Source organism: Pholcus phalangioides, unplaced genomic scaffold (assembly GCF_987345545.1).
Source record: "Pholcus phalangioides strain wild (caught in Gottingen) unplaced genomic scaffold, Ppha-v1.0 ptg000011l_1, whole genome shotgun sequence".
NCBI lineage: Eukaryota > Metazoa > Arthropoda > Arachnida > Araneae > Pholcidae > Pholcus > Pholcus phalangioides.
Window position 1 is genome coordinate 63,521,595 of NW_028301604.1, and position 24,011 is coordinate 63,545,605.

Below are 24,011 nucleotides of genomic sequence, written 5' to 3' on the forward strand. Positions count from 1 at the left end.
TCTTGAACGAGTCGAGTTGCCCGTTCTCCCTCACACGGCGCTACTAAAAAAATATTCAAAGCGCGGGAAAATGAGTAAAAACAGCACAGTCTATAGTTCTTCTTATCTTCCGGTACTATCTTGTTAACCGGGATAGGAAAAATCGAAATTTATCAAAAATAAAAATCGTAACACAGAAATAAGTAAAATAATTTCTATTATATGTGACTTTGCTACAGAATTTCAGTTCACAGGTAAATACACAATTTTTTTATTTAAATTGATATCATTTTGAAATGACAATAAAATGGTAAAATTATACTATTGTTTAGTATAATTTCATTTGTTTTGACTGATTTCAATGTAAAAAAAAATTCTCAATAAAATGTCTGTTTTTCCTCAATGAATATGTCTCCGAGTACGTATATATGTTGGATTTATTATTATATTTTTATTGTTTATTAGTTAAAATATTGTCACGTAGAATTTTGAGTACTAGTTTCATGAGATGAAACAGCGAAAGCTACGGTTCCGAGAGGCAAAAAATAAATTGTAGGCAAAACTAGAGACAAACAACATGAATTGTTGTTTATGTTTCAGGGAATAATTTTCCCCGAATACTCCCACACACAGATGTGCGTGTACGTGACATAAATTACAGACATTCCAAGCAAGGGGGAAAATCAGGGAACATCCCTATAGAACATGTACTTGTTTAGGTACACGTTGCGAAAGTAGACCGTAATTTGAAAATTCCTATGGGTGCTTACCCAGGGCCGTCTTAAAAGTATGGTGGGCCCCCGAGCTATGTGTTTTTTTCTGAGGCCCTACTCACCAGGTCACTCCTGAAATTTTTTACCAGATGTAATTTTCGTGACGCCCCACATCTTCTTCTGAAACCCTCCGGGGGGCCGTGCCCGGGTGGGCTCACGTGTTTACCACAGACCCGTCATTTGGGGGATCAGGGGGGGGGGCATTGTCCCCCGGCTTTGAAAAATACACTAGAAATGGTATATATATATATACATACAGTGAGTATATGTTCTTTGCCCCCTCCCCCCGGAAAAAATTGAGATGTCGGGCCTAGTTTACCATTTCATTCAGTGGCGTCGGAGCCGCGGGTGCTCAAGCACCCACGGTAATTTGTGGCATGGATCCGAGCACCCCAAAATTGATTCAGAAATTAAAATTTCCGATATGAAACCTAAGATGAGCACCCACAGTTTCGAAACACTTCCGACGCCCCTGATTTCATTATAATTTCAAAATAATACCAATTTAAATAGTGAAATAGTGTATTTACCTGTGAGCTGAAATTCTGTCGAAATTTCATTAAATGCTTTTTCTGTGATCTTTTTTTTAATATCCTTTCAACTGATAATTATTTACTCTGGATTGCTTTTGAATTTCCGAAACTAATTTTAAATTCAACGCTGGGTCATCCATGGTTAAAATTCAAATAACGAAAATATGAAAGAATGCTAGAGGGGATTTCCGCAACAAAAGTTGGTGGCGACTAGCATGCCAGTCACCAAGTGACTTAGTTGCGTTAGATATTTCGTCGCCAATTTCCTCGTGTGAGGGTTTCTGTAGCGATATACGTGTTCGTCTTCTGGAAACGGTTTCTCTTACCAATTGCCGGACTTCAGTTTCCCCACGTGAGGAGGGCCTTTGTGTGAATTAAAACTTCCCCCCATATCACCAATATAGGTAGAACTAAGGCGACTGGAATAGGGGTATGGAATAGCGGACGACTGGAATAGCTATATGCAGGCAGGCTATAGGTAGAACTTGAGAATACATTTTCGACCTACTTTTCTACTCATTTTCATCAAGTTTGGATACTACCACAGCCGCTGTGGTGGTCGAGTGGTCATAGTGACGAACTCTCATCGTGAGGTCCCGGGTTCGAACCCCACCGTCACCACAGTGGTGGTCGGCTGAAGTTGGTTTACTGTGGTTCCCAACTGCAAGGCGGGAATGCGAGCCGATCGCCCCTTTAAAACGTCCCGCCACAGAGAGCAAACAGACCTACAAATATAATACAATCATTACACTTCACTTCTGAAATATAGATGGCAGCACTGAAAAATCAGGCACAACACTAGATACGACTAGTTAGGTACGCACACTTACACTTCCGGCACAACTCACTAGGTAGTATATTGCTCATAGATAGCGATAGACCTGAGTTGTGCTCGCTTTGAAAGAAAAAAAGAATACTACCACGGCTGTCTTTGGAGTCCTTTGCGAGTACAGCTTGTCAAACGATGCGATAGCTTTAAATATTGTGTTCTATACAGGAACTTTTTGGTGCGAGAAAATTCGAAGTTATGAAAAGAATATCGTATGAAGTTGGCGGCAACCCTTTCCGATCTCTTAGTACCCTAACGTGCCGCGCGACACATAATTGGAAACTAATGTCTTAATTAATATTACAGCCAGACTTCGGTATAACGTCACCCCCTGGACCAAATAAAAATGACTTGATCAGCGGGGGTAACTTATAACAAATAAAACTTTTTACCAATTATGCTACTGGAACCTAAAAAACTGACGTTATAGGTGGGGTGACGTTAAAAATGGTCAACGTTAGTGAAGTCTTACTGTATAATGTTAAAATCTCAAGATGTGTGTGTGTGTGTGCCTCATAGCACCGTAAAATGCAGCAGCTCCCTTTTTGAAAAATCCCTGTTCGTTTACTTATTATCAATTGGATGTCCAAGTTTTCGTCTCGATGAATCAAATTAGGCTGATTCAAAATTCGAATTTTCAAACAATTCGACTTATTTGCAAATTCGAATTTTGAACAGGCCTAATTTAGATCATCGGCCTAATTTAGTTTATGTGATTTTAACGGTATAAAAATATAAAAACGATTTTGAAAAAACGAGAAAAAAAGATTTTTTGCTTCTCTCTCTCTCCATCACACACACACACACACACACAAAACTAAATGTTACATAATCTCTATACTAGATAGATTACAGAGATAAAAAAGCAATCAATTATAATGCCACGACATAAGAGATGGCCTCTTGTTGTGGAAGTGAACAATAGAAAATGATTTGGTCACACAGAGCACGATTTTTCCTTGGTCGCTCAGAGCACGGTCGCACAGAGCACGTAACCGTTAATTTGGATAATTTTGGTTTGGATTAGATTATTTTTCAACAATGGTGACAATTCTTTTTTGTGAGTCTTCTCCAATATGAAAAATACGATAAAGATCTTATATCTCTTTTTTTTTCAATTGCAAACTTTGATATTGCATAATAGGGTAGCAATATTACGGAATTTTAATTATCCAAATACCGATTGAGAGAACCTACTGGTAAAAGATCAATTTGAGAGAGATTTTCTTAACTTGGTGCTCGATAATTTTTGTGAGTTTCACTAGTTCCGAGAATCTTGTTTTTTTTCGGTTGGAGACTTTTTGAAGACTACTTTTCTTCTAGTGATCATCGGGTTGTTAGCTTTGTTTGTAGCTTCTTTGCGGATAAACCTAGCAGCAAAAGAATGGTTCTTTGTTTTCGAAGAATCAACTTTCAACTTTTGAGGTAAAGGTTTTAAAGACCGGTTGGAATCACTGGGTGTGGTAAGTCAGTGGGAAGAATTCAGAACAAAATTCTCCTATGTTTTGCATGATGTCATATCTTTTGTTTGCAAAAAAGCAAGTTTGTTTATCGTAACAACGCTTTGATCATAACCCCCTCTAGTTCACGAATAACGTGCGTAATCTTTATCGTAAAAAGAGAGGGGCATTCAGAGTACACAAAAGGGAAAGAGGTGACTTGTCATCTTTTACTGTAAAAAAAGGGCGTTGAAGAAAGTAATAAGGGATAGTAAAAATATAGCTGAATCTAGGTAGGCAGATAAATTCAATCTGACCCAAAAATCGTTTTTCAGGTACGTCAATAATGAATGTAAGGTGACAGTTGGTCCTCCTCTTGATAGGAAGGTCTAGGATAGAGAGCAATGTAGGCATGTGCAGTGCTTTCAATGACTTATTCGCGTCAGTCTATAACAGTGAAGGCGATATCCAAAGTACGGGTGTATCATGGGGTGATAAAGTCCTCAACGAAATTCAAGTGAAAGTCGTAAAAATTCTAAAAAATATAAATACAAGCAAAGCATCAGGACTAGGTGATATTTTTCATAGGATCCTTAGGAAATGTGCTAAAGAAGCCAGTTACCCAGATTTTCAGGAGTAGTGTTGCTGAGGGTATCGACCCAGGGGATTGGAAGCTTCCTAATGTGGTTCCGGTATTTATAAAGGGCCGTAGAGAAACCGTGTCGTTCAGTGAATTTCACAAGCTGTGTTTGAAAAATTTTGGGAATTGTTATCAAAAAGCAATTGGTGAAGTGGATAGACGAGAATAATGTACTGTCGGAAAACCACCATCCGCTCAGGAAGAGAAAGTCCTGTGTAACCAACCTCCTTTGTTCCTATGATCACATGACTAAGGCTTTGGGAAAAGGCAAAAACGTCGACGTTGTTTATCTTGATTTCCAGAAGGTGTTCCATCGGATGCAACATGGTACACAGTAAATTCCTTTGTGTGAAGCGTTTACATGATATTGAAATTGGGGACAACTTGTTGAAGTGGATAGAATCATGTATGGTTACAAGATAGGTCACAGCGGCTTACGGTGAACGGGAAATTTGCTGATTAGACAGTTGTCAAAAGTGGAGTTTTTTATGGTTATTAACATACACGATATATTTTTTCATACTATAATTTATCTGTTTATTTTTAGTCGATTTGCTATCGAAAAATGCATTGATAAACTGGAGAAATGTTTTATTAAAATTTGCAAAGTTTTTCTATCACATTTTCAGAAATTTGAAATCGTGATCCGCCTTTAGCTGTTTGAATATTTCAGTTTGTGGTGCCAGTGTTTAAATTTGTTGGTTTAAAAAATGGTTTATATTGCATTGAAAATAGTGCGATTGCACATTTGAAATGTCTCGCGGAACAGCGGTGGAAATATCTACCTTGTTTTGCACCGCTGTTCGGTGATCAGACACGAATTTGAAAATATCGAAGAGTTACGCGAATTATCGTAGAGGCTGAAGCAACGTGATTGGCTATGTGGAAAAAATTACGAAAAAAATCGTGTAATCGGAATAGCGGTGCATTTGCGAAATATGCGGCCCGACCTTCCTTAATTGCGATGCACTGACTGTTGGTTTTCTAGTTGCCTCAGGAGTTGTCTCATCACAATTATTTTATACACAAGCTAATAGTTTAAATCAGGCTAGAATTCCCTTGCGGGTGTACTTTCTCAAAACAAACTCCACGTTTGGTACAGACCTCGTACACGACACATTCTGACATACACCAGTTGGTTGGAAGTTTCTCAGTTTATTGGTAGTTGTAGGCGGGTGTGCCGAATTTCTGTTTGAAAATTGTCTTCAGACTCTCAAAATAATATATGATCTATATTTACATAAATGTACGTTTTTTAGTCAGCATTGATGTATTTTTTGAGCATTTTTACCTTCTCTTGATCCGTCGTAACTAAAATCTTGAATCAGAAAAGTTTGCGTGTCAAGTATCATTATATCACCAGAAGAAACACCATGTTTCGTGTTTTGCAGCTGTCCAATAACTGCTGGTCGAGGTGGTTGTATCGATTTCGGAAAAATTAAGCTCCCAAAATTAGCCTTAAAAGAATAACGATTAAAATCAATCACATTTCAAGTGTTACATATTGAATATTTTTAATTATATTTGGACATAAACATACAATCATCCGTATCGTTAGTGAACCACGAATAAGGAAAGCCGCGTACCACGCATGCGAGAGCAGGCTCGAGTGCGATGACGTCAACACGCCCACGCGTAGCGAGGGGATGCGCATATTGGAACGCATTTAATTCGTTTACTCTGGACACAGCCTCCGGAGTGAACGAGCTTTTTCGAAGGAAATGATTTCGGGGGCCCGCGACCTTAGATGTTTTGGAGGCTCCCTCTTTGAGCCTAGATATTATATATTGAAGGGGGAGAAGTCGGCATTAAAAATAGGCATAACATTAATTAAAATAGGAAGTACGGGAATGCTGAAAAATATTTATACAAAAATATAAATACGTAAAGAAATAATAATGGAAATCAGGATTGATGCAATTTTTGAAATCAATGAATAATTCCAAAATTAATGAAAATTCGGATTTAATGAAAAATAATTCCCCGATTTATGAATTATCACAATTAATGAAAATTCAAGAAAGATAACAATTCAAAATTTAGAAACAATCACACAATTAATAAAAATTTAGAAACAATTAATAAAAATTTAGAATCAATGAAAATTCTTAAATTAACGAAAAACTATTCAGGAATCATTAAAAAATAACCGCATAATGAATGAAGATTTAGAACTGAGAGAAGTTAAAACTAATGAAAGAACAATTCCAAAGTTTAATAAAAATTGCAAAAATGAAAATGGAAAAATTTCAGAATTTTTGAAAATAATTTCAAAATTAATGAAAATAATTTCAAAATTAATGAAAATAATTTCAAAATTAATGAAAATAATTTCAAAATTAATGAAAATAATTTCAAAATTAATGAAAATAATTTCAAAATTAATGAAAATAATTTCAAAATTAATGAAAATAATTTCAAAACTAATGAAAGAAATAGTTGATAATACTGCATTCATGTTAATAATGTTGATATTAAACAATATTTCAAACGAGAGAATGTGAACTCCATCTCATGACTGTTTATTTTTGAAAAAAAAACAAAAAAAAAAACCAGCTGTCACAAAATATGAACAATCGCGCACGTGGGATACGAAAATCTGAGGCTGGACAGCAGCGTCACGAGTGCGCGCGCGCACGCGAATCAGCGAAGCGTAGCGGAGTGCCTCAATTTGCACTGTTCTGATTTTCGTTGGATGCAAAAGAGCGTGCTGTCTTACGCCAAGTCGCGAACGCTAGAAGCGTCTCAATTTGCGCCTCCGGAAGAAGTTTGAACAATTGGTATATACACAGAGCCTTTCAAGACGATGCGGAATGTTCCCGCACCTTTCGAAGTGTTCATGCGAAGTGTCAAAATAATTATTGGGAAGGAGGCCCTTCGCGGGATGGATAATTTTTTCTTATCCAGAATATTCATAAACATTTTATTAATTGAAATGCAAACACCTTGTTTCACTAAACAAAATAAAATATTTTCATAATTTTTACGAGGATATATTCCGTATTATCATGAGTGACGAACCCCCTGAACGCGCTGTGCCTGATGCAACCGCACGTGCCGCACATCTCTACGGGCGGCTCTGCGCGCTAACTTCGAGTTTCATCGAGACGGAATAAGATGAATGAAATGGAAATTATCATTATATATTGGAAATTATCAAATAGAAGTTTATCTTATTTCATTGAGGCCTACCCATCAAATAGGAAAAAGAGCAAGAAATGTTTTTAAACATTAGGATTATATTAAAAGTGATTATCTCCAACTTCATTAAAAAAGTTTATGACATTAGTATCAACACAAATAATAAGAATAAACTTCCGGAAGAATATTTTTAATTACTCAAAGATAGAAATTTTTGGATTTAACCATATCTGTGCACCCTTGAGGAAAAAAAAATCCACCTTAATTATATTATCAAGTGCCTTAAAATATAAAAAATGTAGACCATTGTTTTTTTTTCTGTTATGTGCACATATTGAAGGTAAAATTTTTCAGGAGCAAACATCAATTTTGCATAAATAAAAGATAATTAGAGAAGGATTTTTTTTAATCGTATTATCAACGTACTCGAAAGCGCTTACTCCATACAGATAACCAACGCATATCAGTCAGTCGTTTCCCTTGTGGAAGTCGGAGGACTATATCCCTATTGGAATAAGACTGTAAGTTTTCTAGCCTGAAAAAAAGAACGAAAAAAATTAAAAATACAATAACAATTTTTTTCTCTACTATTATAAGCTTTTTTAGCTTTTATCATTTTTCGTTAAAAGAATGAAACCAAATAATATGATTCAACACTTTGTGGTCCTCTGTCGAGGTGGAATCGACATCTGGAAGAAACGATTCTTCATTGGTATAACGGTCCTTTACGATTATAGGAAGGCCCAAACGAATTCGGCTTCTTAGCAAACCTCATAAGCCATTCAAAACATGCAAAAGTTAGCATCCAGGGGCCTTGTAATCGCGATTGCAAGAGGAGGGCGCTATAAAGTAAAAAATATACAAGTTCCAACGAAGACCAAAAAACTTCTGAACTACAAAGTGTTTAAAAATTTTAGATTTTTGTTCAGTTATTTTATTCAAGTATTGAATTCCATCTAAAAAGCATCACCAATCTTTGGGTAAAGTTTGACGATTGGGCCTTGTAAACTTTTTTCAATATACGTTTATTGCGATGAGACATTCCATAGGATTTGAAGCATGGATTTGTCCAAACCCATGCCTAATAAGACTTTTTTTCCTATGCTAAAGTGAAAAAATTTAACCTTTTCAATTGGAAAAACCGAAACAGTTTCAGGGTTATTGATGTTTTATCTATAATTGTTTTGTGCATTAGTAATTGCGGTTTTTTTTTCATTTTTTATTCATTCGAACAAAAATATGCGATATTTTTATGCACACCATACATATATTTTTCATATGACTCGTAGCAAAGCTGGATTTGCGTCTATGAATGAAATTCCGCTCTCTTGTCGGTCTATAAAAAAATAAACTTTTACTCACCATCAGAAGGTCATAGTGTATAAAGGTGATATGAACATGGCAGTAAAAAAAACAGAAAACTTACCTCTCATAATGAATATCCAGGAACTCATATGTGCATATTTTTATACATTTTGAGAAATGATAGAAATTTTATTGATTCAAACCAACTGAATTTTTTGGAGGTGGGAAATCATTTTTTGTTATACCTCGAAACAGTCAAAATTTTATCAAAATTTCATCATCGCACACAAATATCGTGACCGAATGAATATTTTAATTATTTAACGAATGAACCTCGGTGCTGTGTGTGTTTCTTGTATAATGTAAATTCATTCTTTAATCACTAAATTGTGGTAATACATACATCAACGGAAAATTCTTTATGCATACATATAATTATTTATAATATAAAATAGAAATAAAATCATAGCGTATGTAGGCACTTACGATCCATTTTCATCTGTGATAGCGAAACCAGATGGATCAGGTCTCACTGATTTTCCTGCCCAGAAGAAGGTGTCTGAAAAGAAAGAGGACCAAACAAAATCACATTATGAACAATGATGAAATCAACCATTAACAAAATTAAATAAAAGTGTGGGTTCAATAGAAGACCACACAACGAAATATAATCAAAATGGATTTATCGTCTCTTTCACATTACTCTACAATTGATACTTGCTGGAAAAATGAAACCGAAAGTTTCAAATACAAACATAAAGGCCACAACAGGTAAATTGCTCAACGAGGTGTCTGGAAAAAGATGCCCATAAAAAATATGGATGTGAAATACAATCGAAATACCCAATGGTCGTCTTAATTTAAGTATGTCTTAATCTAGCTTCTCGAATTATCCCACGATGTTTGTCGTACTTCTTTTTAGACGTGCCAATTGTGCTAGAATTCACGATCCTCGGAGGTAAGCTATTTCATTCATTGACAACCATATTAGAGAAAAAAATCTTTGCAACATCACAATCTGGAATTGTCCCTTACTAATCGATACTGGTGCCCCTTTGTTGAAGCAGTAGATTGACGGTGTATTAATAATTCATGTGTGGTCCATCCTATCCATCCCGTTGAAAATTTTAATCACTTTGATTTGCAGATGTCATCCCTGACACCCGCGTTCCTCCAATGTAAGCATATTCAAGAAATCAAGTTTTTCTTTATAGCTCAATCCTTGTGTGCGAACAAGAGCTCGCTTAGCTCTTCTCTGCACCCTGCCCAACCAAGTCTATGTCTCTCTGTAGGTATGGTTCTCAAAACCTTACGGTATACTCCAGTCCAGGGCGAACTAAGCCTCGGAAAGCGGAAGAATGATTTTAGGAGAACGGGGGCGAAAAGACCTTCTTAGGAATGAAGCCGATCATTCGATTCGCTTTTTTGGCTACCGCTGAACAATGTTCAGAAAATCCAAGCGGCTCGTCAATGAGAATTCACAAATCGGTGATCCTAGTTGTTCTGTTCATCATTGTTCTATCTGTTCATTCGATACAGTATGAAAGATATTGTTTTTAGAAATTACATATTTAGTGACCCTAAGACCCTAGGTTAGAATAAGCTGCACCATATTAGGTTATTGTAACTGTGATAGTAAAAATGTTACCATAACGCAAGAATGCACGCTGATTGGCTTGACCTTTTAACTGTTCGAAATCTTAAAGAGAAAAAATTTCGGCACAGCGTTAGTGTAGTTGAGATTGTGGATGATGGGTTGTGTGTGTGTGTTTTAAGGATTATAGTTCCCGGATCTTCAAAAAAAAACCAAAAAAAAAAACCGGAATCTAATAACGAAAACTAAGTTCCTACGGCAATCTTAATTTGGCAGAATAAGTATGCTTGTAAGTGTACGTATAACCACACAAAGAGACGATATCTTATTTCTTTAATTTTCATTAGATACGATTGACCTGAAAAAATAATAGTGGTAAAAGCAAATGTAAGCAATGTATTTCTTGTTTACCATTGGTTAGTACCGAGGTGTTACAGGGATAAGAAAAATTCGAATACACATGATATCACCTCAATAGGAGCGGTATCAAGTCAGACTTGTTTTCTTTTGCTTGATCCATCTTATTCACGCGATCACCTGGCGCCACCGAATCCAACAATCACCGACAATATGACGGAAGTCAAATCTTGCGTGTTTACCGTGGTACCATTAACTTGTCTGATTTGATATCTCTATATATATAAGATGTTCTACAAAAAACATACCTCGTGTGTTTTCGATACTTCTTTCCGAAATGCCTGAAGATAATACGAAAACTTCATTTGTACAAGATTGTATTTAATAATACCTATAGCACATGCAAAGGCGTTATTACTTTAGTTTATGTGATATGTTGAATAATTTTCAATCTAAACACGGAACTTTAATTAGTAAGATATCATTAGTTGTTAATGTAAACTATGAATTCTATCGTTAAACTTGTATGGCAAGATGACGTGTGAAAAAGTGAACTAGTCTTTATCTGAAGCTTCTGGTTTTTTTTCTTCCAACGTCTGGTAATTATTCTGGTTTCATACATTCATACTCATCGATTGAACTCTTTGCGAAACTATATTTATTCATTTTAAAGTTTATACAGCTTCCGGCTGTTATTTTTGATTTCTAAATGATTATTACAAGAGAGAGAACTAATTATTACACATAGCCAGGGGCGACTCGTAATAAAGGCGCGAAGGCACACCCCAAGAAAATTTCGATCTATCAGTTTGATGCCCTAAGTTATCTGAATGTTAATTTAATATCTCAAAACTGATACAGAATAAAACCTGTCTTCAACGGAATCGCAAGAGACCGAGATTTTTTTCCGTTGAACACAGGTTTCCGCTTAATAGAGGTTCAGTTGACATAACGAGTAAAATTAAGTAACAATCTCGAAAAAATTGAAATAAAATAAAAATAAACTATATGAAAATAAAGTAAATAATTTAAGAATAAATAAAGTAATTGTTAGTAAGTACTCTAATTAGTTATTAAATATATATCACTTGATATGATACGTTATTTATTAAAAATACATACATACTTTATTTACTTCAACATTACACTATATACACATTAACTATTCGCATCGCCAAATAGTGAGTAAAAAGTTAGGAACTATTGTAAATACATTTTTATTTTTTCCAGTAGTTAATAACAGAGTTTTCTGTATGCAGTTCACACCCTTTGCTTCCTGACTTTCAGTAAACAGTTATCATTATGCTATAAAGCAAAATTTGTGCAGTTTTTCCAAGGTTTTTTGACAGCACCTGTATGAAACTTCGCCCTATACTGTTTTTTCTTCTGAAAATGACGACATTTATCTCATCTTCATCCTCTTCTTTTTGACTTTCTCTAAAATTTGCAATCAGAGTGTCTATATTTGACGTGTCAGGTTCACTTTGTACATTGTCGTCTATGTTTACGTAATCCTCGGCACTACGATCATGGAAAGCAGCTTCCATGCAAGTTTGTAAGTTTTGCATATCATTTGGAAATAAAAAATATATTTTCTTTGACTTGGTGTACGTTAGCGCCACCAATCGGCTGTTTTTGAGTTATTTTTTTTTCCTGTCTTAAAAAAATTCCCGTGACCTAGCGTGCTAACCCTGCAAACCGTTTTTTATTTCGGTTATTTTTCCGGTTTTTATGAATTTTTAAAGTTTCTACGCGGACTTTTTGCCCACCCGGTATTTATTATTTTTCATTGTCGTAAAGGATATAAACCAATGTGTCTCATCAGGGGCGGCTCGAGCTTACCTGCAGCACGAGTGCGAAGCCTCATATGCCGCCCCTAATGACGACCCTGGCAGGAGGCTGACAAGGGCTTCAGTGAAGGGGAACCGAGATAAACCTGATTTTTTCCAGAAAAAAGCCACACACCATTGTTTACCGTGTAAAATGTGCGTGACCATACGTCCCACTTTTGAAGTAGATTTTTCTGTTACTTTTTATTCCTGAATTATTCTACCCTTCTTACTAATGTCAGATAACGTGAGAAGCCGAATTTTTCTTTTGCTTTCATTTGACTATTCTGGAACAAATTCTAGGTGAGGGAACCAAAATGCACACTTGCCCCATGTGATAGAGCATGGGGGTGGCTCTTGTCCATGTGACTAGTTGCGGCCGCACGGGGCGCCGCTCAAGAGGGTTGCTAAATCCGAAAAGAATGGGTAAAAAAATTTCCATTGGCCGAAAAAAATCAAAGAAAATGTTTTTTGTCTGCTCTGGAGGGGTGCAAAATCCAAGATGAAAGGGCGAAATTTTTTTGTTAGGAATTGTTTGGATGAGTTGTGAGGGAGGGGCATGGACCCCAAGGGTAGAGCTGACAGAGCTCCAGCTTGGGGCCTGAGACTAAAAATCCTTATAATTTTTCTTATTTTTCACACTGTAAATTAACTGTAGAAGGGGCCCCGTGGGAGATTCCAGCTTAAGCGCCCTAAAGCAGGATGTAAGGGGCTATGGGGGGAATAGCAGGAGGTGCAACAAATGTCCTGCACGGGTACAAATTTTTTGTCTTGAGCCGCCCCGTTAGCTTACATTCTTGTTTCTGGTATAACGGTCAAAGGTCCTGTCTATTTTCTCAAAGTGTCCGTTGTCGAGGTATGACTCAAAAGTGTGATGTCATGTGAATTTTTATTGTTAAATTTTCGGGTCTTAACTAAAGTCTACGCTGCCGCCCCTTAAAACCTGCCGCCCGGGTGCGCCACACCTCTTGCACCCTCTGTCTCATTTGCAATGAAACCGTGGCAGTCTTCAAAGTATAGAACACACATCCAGCATTTCATTTCTAAGCATAAAAATTCCAATTATGAATAAATGGCCGATATGTCCAGCCCACCAAAATTTTTTCTTTTTGTTTTTTGTCCCGCTTCTAAAAAAGTTTGTCCACCACTGGGTTAAGCCAATTTTTTTTCCTTCGCTACTTTTTCTCTTTTTATGACTTATAATTCCTTCGACTGCGTTGTTTTTGTGTTTTCTCTGGATGATCACTCATTTTGCAATGATTTGTGAACAAAATCCTCTCCTGGCTCTTTTCAGTCCTTCTCTACACATACATACACTACACAACTCACTTTCTCTTTCACATACCACCTCTGATGATTTGTAAGCCGCCAGAAAGTCTTCGAGGGCTGGGCAGTGACGAAAACGTTCATTCTGGTCGGGACAATTTTTTTTGGTAATTTATATATCCACAGTGTATGTCTTGAACAAGGTATGTCATAACTGGGGTAAAAACATATAGAAGTGAATGAGACAAAAGTCGTAAAACACAAACCGTATGTTATATCCACAGTGTATGTTATATCCACAGTGTATGTTTCATCCAGGGTATTGTGTTACTCGGCACTGATGAACTAGCTGCACGCATTGCAAGGAAGTCCGAGACATGCCAGGAACCTTCCAGAATGCTGATCGGAATTTCATGCGCCGGGGATGTGAGACTCGCCTTACAGCTCGTGGACGACACTTTGAACACCTTCTTGAACCTCTGTTATTTGTTGACATGCATATTCACTTACGTGGTGTGTTTTCTGTGTATGCTGCTGTATAATTGCTATGTCATCTCGAGTCGTTTTCGTGCGCCCTACCCTTTCTAGAAGTCTTTTAAACGTGGTACTGTGACATTCTGCATAAATGCAGCATCTCGTGAAAACAATTGTGGTCAGGCATACTGTAATGACTGCTTACTTCTATACTGCCAGGTTGAGAGTGAATTTTTTTTATTTGGACAGACATATTAAAAATAAAATTTCAATACAAAAATTATCTAATTAGTTAGAATAAAGAAATTAATAATAAATAAAAAAAAAAATCATATTTGTGTGGGAATTAACTACTGGTATCTTAGAACGAAATTTTGTTTTGGTCCCCCCCCCCCCGAACATTCGACCACGAGCCGCCACTGCGCATAGCATAATTATCAACTAAAACGAATTAAATACATCATAAGAATTAGATGTGTATTTTAAGAACGATGTCGATTGTGACAATGGTGTAACGTTAGGTTTCCGTAGCAGCTAAATCGAAAAAAGTTCACCGATTGTTTTTTTTATAATTGCATCTTCAGATGAAATAATTATTAACAACGTCATACAGTAGAACAGATTGGTATCAAAAAAAAAGTCGAAGAAATTCTCTCCTTTTTTTCACCAAACATTTTTTCGATAAACCGCAAGAAGTAATTATGAAAAGCCGCTTCATGGGAGCATTTACGCTCAGACGAATACCCATAGAAATAAGATTATATATATATATATATACTATTACTAATAATGACTAACATATTGAGTTGAGAAATATTGCGCGTTTGAACTAGATTTTAGTTTTTTGATGAGTAAGAATGTGGGTGAGTAACTCGTTCACTTCAAGGACTTCAGGAAGTGGCCATTTGCATCGCGTTAAGCTCATGCTCTCATTCATCGTTGCTTTCACAAATTTCTTTCTTCTTTTTTTGAAACAATTGCTAATTTTTTAAACAGTTTTTTTAAAAAAGAGTTTAAAACATTTTTTCCCAAGTCCTTAAGGAATTAATTAGATACGTTTTAGAGGTTATATAGACTGATTCTCAAAAACGAAGTTAGCATGTTGTGGTTTTATGATCGAATAGTGATCAACATCTCCTGTGTCTGGCAACAAACTATAACCACTGCACTGTACAGTTTTCTTTACAGATTTTTTTAACAAATATTATTACAATCAGACCTCGGTGCAATTATATTGCAATCATTTTTAAGTAAAGTCTTAACATCATTCAATTTATGACATCAGTTTTTAAAGGTCCTGTAAGTATAATTAGCGAAACGAGCGTACTCGTTATTAAGTCATCAGACTTTTGAAGTCATTTATAATCGGTTCCCAAGGGTGACGTTATACCGATATATTACTGTACACTGATGTAGTCTTTCACTGTTGACATCCGATGAGTAATTGTAGCCTGTATGGATGTTTGGCTGTAGTAGTCTTCTCGCATTCTTTTTTAAGTTTTACTCGCTGTTGTAGCGATATGTTCAGGGATAACATGACTCCGTCATTGACTCCAAAAGTGTAGAAGAGGTAATTCGTTAACAGAAAAGACAAGTAGATCACGGCCAAAAAGCCTTAAAAGTTTCGTTCACTATTCAAGCATTTTTAAAATTCTTTGTCACTGTTCATTTCCTGTTGGCAATAAGCTTTTGACCTTTTTTCAAGTGTATTAACCTTGTTTTGATCAATGATACGTTACTGAGGAAAACTATTATCTCATTCTTAAAATCATTACATATGAAAAGAATTTAATTTCTATGAAGAGATGGTATTTTTTCGGCCTGAAATATACTGAGAAATTGAATTTTTTGGATGCTATGCCGAAACTGATATTTGGAAAGAAAAGTGATTTTCCTCCTCCGGGAATCGAACCCGGGTTCCCTTGCATACCGGGTAAGTGTCTAACCAATACAACTGGGGTGAAAATTGCTGTAGTTAAGGGAGGCTGCTATGACTCCACTCAGCGCTTCACGCTACTAATGCGTGTTATGAGAAATTGAAAACTGTGTCTTTGGTGTATGGGTTAGCGCACTTGCACGGTATGCAAGGGGATCCGGATTCGATTCCCGGAGGAGACAAGTCACTTTTCTTTCCAAATATCAGTTTCGACATAACATCCAGAAAATTCAATTTCTCAATTTAATTTTTACCCAACTTTTTTGGAAAAAGAGAAAAAATAAGGTTTCAGAAAAAACTCGTAAAACTCATGCTTCTCAGATTTTTTTTTTACATGAAATATACAAAGCAACGTCAATTTGTTTTTTGTTAAATCTTTCAGAGTAGATATTGCATATACAGTGGAGAAAAGTGCTAATATTATTACAGGTATTCAGGATGTAGAAATTGGCAAGACCGAATATAGAATTGCGGAGATCTCAATTGCAATTAAGGAATTCATTTTGGCTCTCTCATCGAACGATAAATCATTTCAGATTAATACAATGAACAGGTTGGAGCATCATCACTCATTATTTTGTATTTGCCGTCATTAGCAGTTTTTTTTATGACCCACAGCCACCGGCCCTTTGCTTCATCGTCTCCAAGTTTCATTTCAAGGTTCCTTTGATGACTCATAACTTTCTACGATTCGAATTGAATCGGTTGCATTGGGTTGGTTGTATATGATCTTTGCTAATTTTCCATCGATTCCTTAGGCTGAATCATAAATTATCGACACATTTCTTTTGTTTTTTTTCTAAACATAAACATGAGTTGAAATTTAGGTGTGATAAAATTTGTAAACTTTTTCATCCAAAAGTTACCTAATCGTTATGTATATTTTTTTAACTAGTTTAACACTATACACTTGGCAGGAATTTACGATGATCTAAAAAATGCTTTACTGTCGCGATTTTCATAAAAAAACAAATAGAGACACATAGATAATTCAATCGAAAGTTTAATATTGGCGTAAAATGAAATTCAGTACGTAATGATCTTGCAAAAATATATATATGCGCAGATATATCATAACATCTATACGTCCTCCGCGATTGAAATGCGGACATAATTGTAGGAAACATATTACACACCATATACATCTTTCTTTCGAAGACTTGTCTTCAGAAATGAAAGAATTTCAATGAAAAGCACGTTCAAGTTCATAAAGAAATAAAACATAATTGATTACTCACGCTATTATGGGGAAGATGTGTAAATTGAAAATTAATGTAATATTGCAGTTTCAAAGAATGTTCTTTCTACTTTTTTCTTTCAGTTGCGTTATTTACAACATGGGTGAACATGAAAATTAATGAGTTTTTTTTTCGCAAAAAAACATTGTTTTTTATTTCTTTTTACACAAGCTGCAGTATTTTTACTAAAGTGCAAAATCGCAAAAGTGACTTTCCTGATCAGAATCGTTAGAAAAAGAAAGGAACTAGAGGGACATTATTGTGATTTACGTTGCGTTCTATTCTAAGGTATTGGAAAAAAAAGTTATATCTTTCCATAGTTTAATTCACGCCAATGTAATTTAAATTCTTAACTTTCTCGAAAAATACAAAGTAAATTGTAACAGATAATAGTTCAACATACCTATTCCTTTGCCATCATAGTTGAAGTTCTTAATAAATATAGTTCTTTCATCCACAGCGTAAACATCACCACTAACATCGTGGAAGTGCGTGCTAAATTTTCCGATCCTGGTGCCATAGTATGTCTCGCTATTCAGTTGTCCTAAATTTAAAAGAAATATTTAAATTAAACTTTCCCGCTGAAAGCAAAAAAATGTCATTTCATAAATTGAATTAAATTTGAAGTTAATCTTCTGATGCAGTAGCGTTATATAGTATATTAGTGTATCAATGACCACTTGCGGAAATCTAGAATTGAATTTTTATGTTTCCATTAAAAATCACTTCCAATTTGTAGATAATAATCTAATTAATCCACCCGAGTGTATGGTATTATCGAGTACAGTAAAATGCAAAGAAAAGTTGTAATTCTCAAAGATCAAGGTGCCATTTACAAATAACGCCCCTTTATTTCAAAGTGTGTCTTTACATAATAATAATAATAATAATAATAAAAGAGTTTTTGATCATGACAGTTAATTCCGTTTGAAGATGGTAAATTAAATGATTGAGTTAATTTTTAAAGACATTGTTCTCAGTTGTAGGCCAAAGTACGTCAACTAGAAATTAAATACTTGGATAAAAAAAATGTTTTTTTTTCCTTTTGTCAAAATGGTTGCGGTTGTAAGATGCATAGCTACACCAACATTTGACAAAGTTGGTTACACGTTTAGGGTGGGGTTCTATGGAAGGTACACTGTTAGTTACATGGGAAATGCGTTGAAATAAAATAGTCGCGACAAACTTTCAAAATCACTTCAGCGTAAAATCTGTGAAATAAACTAGGTCATTAAATGATTGGATTCTTTCTTTTATTTCTTATATTTAAATACATCGATACTTTCGGCCTGAACGTTTTTCTGTTTCATTGTTCTCAACCTAATTTTTTAGTGAAAAATCTAAAAAAAAAAAAGAAGAAACGCAAACTAAATTTCATTTTCAAATCATGGTTACAAAGATGAAAAATGGTTCATCAGTTGTAATTCATTCTTGAGTGTAATCATCTATACTGCTTGCATCTACGCGCATAATCTCCCGGTAGTAAAGAAGTGTAACTGTTGTTGCTAAAGAAACACGAAATTTGAGATAGAAGTTACAAAAATTCTACCGGTATGACTTCCATTAAACAGTTGATTAATTGCCTCCATCAGCAACGGACATTAAAAATTAAAAATTTCTCAGCAAAACACCAATTACCCAATTAAAGATTCCATTCGTTGAATATATTCACAATATCATTGTGAATATAATTTATTCACTTCATGCTCCCCATCAATCTGGAGGGGTCATACATTTTGTGCGAGACAGGATGTTTCACGGACTCTTCTAGAGAAAATTTATACTGCGTAAAAGCAAAGACCCCATGTGTGGATTTAATTCTTATAATACTTTGGATACCCGAGCACCTGCAAGTACCATAGGCCAGAGCACCGTAGTTCAGAAATAAAATATCCTACATAATTTAAAAGCTGTTCACCCAAAGTTATAAAGCACTTTCAACGTCCCTGCTATGTTCCGTTTGACTGACAAGGTTTGATGCTACACTCAATTTTTTTGGGAATCGTTTGATCAATCAGGACTTAACTTGAACGATAGGTGACTACTCTAAGACTGGTAAAAGTCGATGAATGATCGAAACGTCCAAAAAAAAAAAATCGTCCGGCAACAGTGTTTTTCTGTTTAAACAATGATTTTCGGAATGTGTTCTAATTTCACAGTTAGCAGTATTCAGAATTTTTTTTTATTCAAACTATTAAAGGCTGAACACATGGTGAGGCGGAAACAAAGCAACGGTTAGAAAAAGAAAGAGAGCAAAGCAACCGAATTCAAACCAAACGAATTAAAATTACACACTCGCATAGCGAAGGGGGAAGGAGTGAGGCATTAGCAAACATCTTTGTTTTCTGAAGCCATGGATTTCGAACTAGTGTTCCGTAGATCCCTTAAAAACGCCACGGAAACCTTAAAAATTCTGGAACCCGGAGAGTTTGTAAATAAAAGAAAAATCGTTTGTTATATACTGATGCTGTTCTTCATTTTGAAATTCAGACCATTTGGATGACCAAACAACGAGGAAAAACGGTAATTTCAATTGTTTTTTCTCGGGGCCTGTCAGAGACTGCGGACATTTTAACTATGGAAAGAATTAAAAACACTTCACTGCTATTGTTTTTCTTAAAATCATTCTTTTGCTTAATGTTAAAATCTGCCGGAATTTTTTAATGTTGAGTTTTCGAACGAGTAGCTGGTCCCAACTACCCACGACCGTAAGACGCCATAAATATTATTTTCCATTTTATCCCTAAATCATTGAGGGTGACCATATGACCCGTGTTCTATGGGACACTCCCACATCTCAAAATCTCTACCCATGCGCAGGGACGTAAGCAGGATCGACCTTTTGAGGGGGAACAGGAATTTTCTTCCCGAGAAATTTTGAGTCAAAAAGCACCTCTCAGAAAGCATTTAAATTAACAGAAATCGGTTAATGTAGCATATAAAGGGTATTTTCTTTCGATATTTAAAAATTTTCACCGAAATATTGAATTTTTTCCTTGTTGTCGACTTTGTGGGGGGGGGGGGCGAGTCCCCTGAGCACCCATACCAGCGCCATGCATACGGATCTATTTTTGGCACCTCCTGACCACATTTTTTTGGTCGATAAAGTTTTTTTCGCCCTTTCAACTCGGATTTGGTGTCCGACGTTCCCATATAAGTCGTTTTAAAAAACGATTGTGTTTTTTTGAAAAAAAATATTTTCGCCAGGAGTAAATTTTCTTGAAATGAACTTGAGGGGTACCTTGTATATTAGAGAAGTATTGAAAAGTTATTTAGATTCTGCGGAACACCCTCTTAACAATCAAGGGCTCTACGAAAGGTTTTACGTTAGAAATCTTTGCTCTAAGCTCTCATCTCACGTAGTCAAGACAAACGTCATTTCGCTAATCGGTGATGTTTTTTTTTATTAAAACCAAACCTCTGAGATTAACAAAATTTCCAATCTCCATCGTCTTAACACTTTCGTTTTAGACCAGGGTTGGCCAACTTCTCACTGTTCAAGAGCCAGAATAATGGTCAGCTGCAGCGTCGCTGGCCGCACTAGGGACGACACTCCGGTTTATAAGCCGCATCAGTAAAATGACCCAGAAAACTCGCAGATTTGTGTCCGCCATAAGTAATAAGGTGCAATACGGGCAATTCAGTCGTTAAAACAGCTTCTCTGTTTTCGACGGAAAAATCATCGTGTCTGGGTGTGGGACTCTCTTGTCCAATGGCACAATATGAACCTGACCATCCAATACGACACATTTTTGCTCTTTGGAATTATTAGGGTCTGCATATAGCCTACATATATTGTGGATAATCGATTGTGGAAAAAATATGTGTCAAGTCTAAAAAAAAAAAACCTGCTTTGTGAAGTTTCTAAGAGACCTACACATAAACTAAGCACATATTTGAAAAGAACGAAAAAGATCCTATAAGATGACATTATTTTCATCGAAATATCTTGATTTATTGGCGAGCTACAAGCGCTGAAAGATTGGTAAAGTTCAAAATCGAATTGTCCCCAAAATTTTTCATCGTCAATTACGCAAACACCCTTCTAGCTACAATCGGTAAAATTTACCAAAAACTTGTCCATTGCACCAGCTTTTGAAAGAGTCTACAATAAACCATACCTGTGTTCTGGTTCGGGAGAAATTTACATCATCGTCGAAGTAATTTCAGTAGGTTTTGTCGACAATTCGTTTTTCACATCATCAATCTCAGAGATTGAAGATCACCATTAAATACAGATACCCTGTAGATGTCGGTGATCCTGTAATGTCACCTTATATGACTTTTTCTGCAAAATCAAATTGTCAGCAAAACCTGTAAACGCCAATTCCAAATTTTCGTCGAATATCTACTTCGACAAACATCGATTTCAGTGATGTATTACGATCTCCTGAACCAGAACACCGATACGGTTTATTGTAGACTCTCGATAGCTGGTGCAATGGACAAGTTTTTTGTAAATTTGACCGATTGTAGCTAGAAGGGTGTTTGCGTAATTGACGATGAAAAATTTTGGGGAAAATTCGATTTTGAACTTTGCCAATCTCTTTCAGCGCTAGTAGCTCGCCAATAAATCCAGATATTTGAATGAAAATGATGTCATCTTATAGGATCTTTTTTGTTCTTTTCAAATATGCGCTTAGTTTATGTGTAGGTCTCTTAGAAACTCTACAAAATGCAGGTTTTTTTAAACTTGACACATATTTTTTCCATAATCGATTATCCACCATAACTCAAAAACGGTTTGACAGAGTTGGTGGGGTGTTTCATGATCCACTTGGGCTCGTCTATCACCCCATTTCGTTTGGCAGAGTAGGTCGGATTCACCCTGCATGTTTTTTACTTTCATAGCCTGAATGCCGCAAATATTTTTATAACTCAAATTCTTTTTTGGTCAATTGGGTGAATCACGTTTTTCACATAATCCGTAAATAATGTCTCGAGTCATTGCCGTGACATCGAAAACATTTCCTTGTTTAGGGTTATTGATTTCACCTTTTCAAGAACAGTCACGACGTCTATGAACTTGCATTCACTTGAAAAAAATAAGTCACGGAGGATATTATAGGATAAGGAAATAAATGACTAAGTGACCTTGTAATGTGAAACCAATTTTAAATCATTGTTCTAACCAAACGATGTGATCGAATGTCTAATGATAACCCGTGAAACTATACCTACGATATAAAACATCACATACGGAGCAGTAAATTGAGAATAAAGATTGACCAAACGAACCCGGGTTGAACATACCTAACGAATGTTATTATTATTGTTACACTATTATTATTAGATTATAGTTGTTTTATTTTTTCTGGACCATGATAAAAATTAAGGAAAAAAAAATAAAAAGATGAGATTCCAAAAAAAAAAAATGATTTTCGCAAATATATCTTTGGCAGAAGCAATAGAAAAAAAGGTGCCGAGGCAGGTCACTGACTCAGTTAGTTCGTTACCTGGCGACCTTGTGCCTACGGAAAAGCTCACCCGAGTATCTCAAACTTCCTGAAGGTCGCGGGCGGCCCTGGGGATGGGCCAAGGTTATTCATTTACATCCCGAATCCGTTTCAATAATAATCGAATTCGGTTGACGAGGGGTTGTTTAGTGGAGCAAATTTTCTTCTCATCACTAACTGTGCAAGACAGTTTAATGCAACCAATAATGTATGCTTCGGGAATGAGTTGTTTTCTCTCTTTTCATTCATATAAGGTTTATATATATATATATATATATATATATATTATTTTATAACGAGCTGATATATAAACAGAGAGAAATAAATGAGCCACGTACCGGTTTTTGTCGTTACCAAGACGAGTAATTATTGTCACGAGAGGATAAATATGTTTACGCTGGAAACTTTTTTTTTACGTCGGTTGTATAAATCAATTAACGGCTACAATCTCATTAATTGAGTTGTTATACATTTAATAAATGGTTAGATCTCACGTTTTTTCTCCCTGCTTTCGGCTTTGATTAAATAATTATTTTTCGTTTATCTTTGATATATCTGAGAAAATTTTAAGACGAGGGGGAAAAAAGTAAAAAAATTTGATTGTGTGTATGTGTATTGATTGTGTAAACGGCACGTGATAAATCCAGTCATTATGCGTAATAGCCGGCAGTTAAGCGTAATAGCCGGCAATTATGCATATTCGCCGACCATTTCGGTAAGTTTGATAAATATTACGAATTTATCACATTTTACTGAAACAAGCTGATATAATCCCCAGCTCGTAACGGTAAATATGATAAATCGTCAATGAATTACTTAAATTTTCCGGAGTTTTTACATAAACTTCAGTCTAGAATGATGAATTTAATCGGTAATGTTTGTTATGCTTGCTATCTTGATAAACATGATTAAAACCAACATTAATAAAATCGATAAAAAATTTATTTTCTCGTGTTTACTTCACTTATTATTTAATTTAACTTACTTATTTGATTTGATTTTTATGGTGAAATACGTTTTGTGTACATGCATCACGTACGGGCAAAACTGATAAGTTGTTAAATTAAAGTGACATTTCCATATGATTTCTTCCATATTTATCAAACTTACCAACTTTTTTTGGGAATTGTGCATAATCACACCGGTAAAGTGATGAATGCAGTGAAATTTATCAAACTTACTGAGACGATTGATGATTATGCATAATAAACGGCGATTAGGC

The 24,011-nt window shown here is 35.6% G+C and overlaps 1 protein-coding gene across 2 annotated transcripts in view; it reads right to left on the reverse strand.

The window, feature by feature from the left end:
* The window catches only part of LOC149080695 (uncharacterized), an 82,944-nt gene that overhangs the window by 44,832 nt on the left and 14,101 nt on the right, over window positions 1–24,011 (reverse strand). For both annotated transcript variants that reach the window (XM_089239909.1, XM_089239910.1), the window contains exons 2-5: window positions 17,737–17,877; window positions 9,126–9,198; window positions 7,761–7,869; window positions 5,485–5,650 (exon numbers count right to left, since the gene is read on the reverse strand). In XM_089239909.1, coding sequence (XP_089096035.1) covers window positions 5,485–5,650; window positions 7,761–7,869; window positions 9,126–9,198; window positions 17,737–17,877 — 489 coding nt within the window. The remainder of the gene's footprint in view (window positions 1–5,484; window positions 5,651–7,760; window positions 7,870–9,125; window positions 9,199–17,736; window positions 17,878–24,011) is intronic.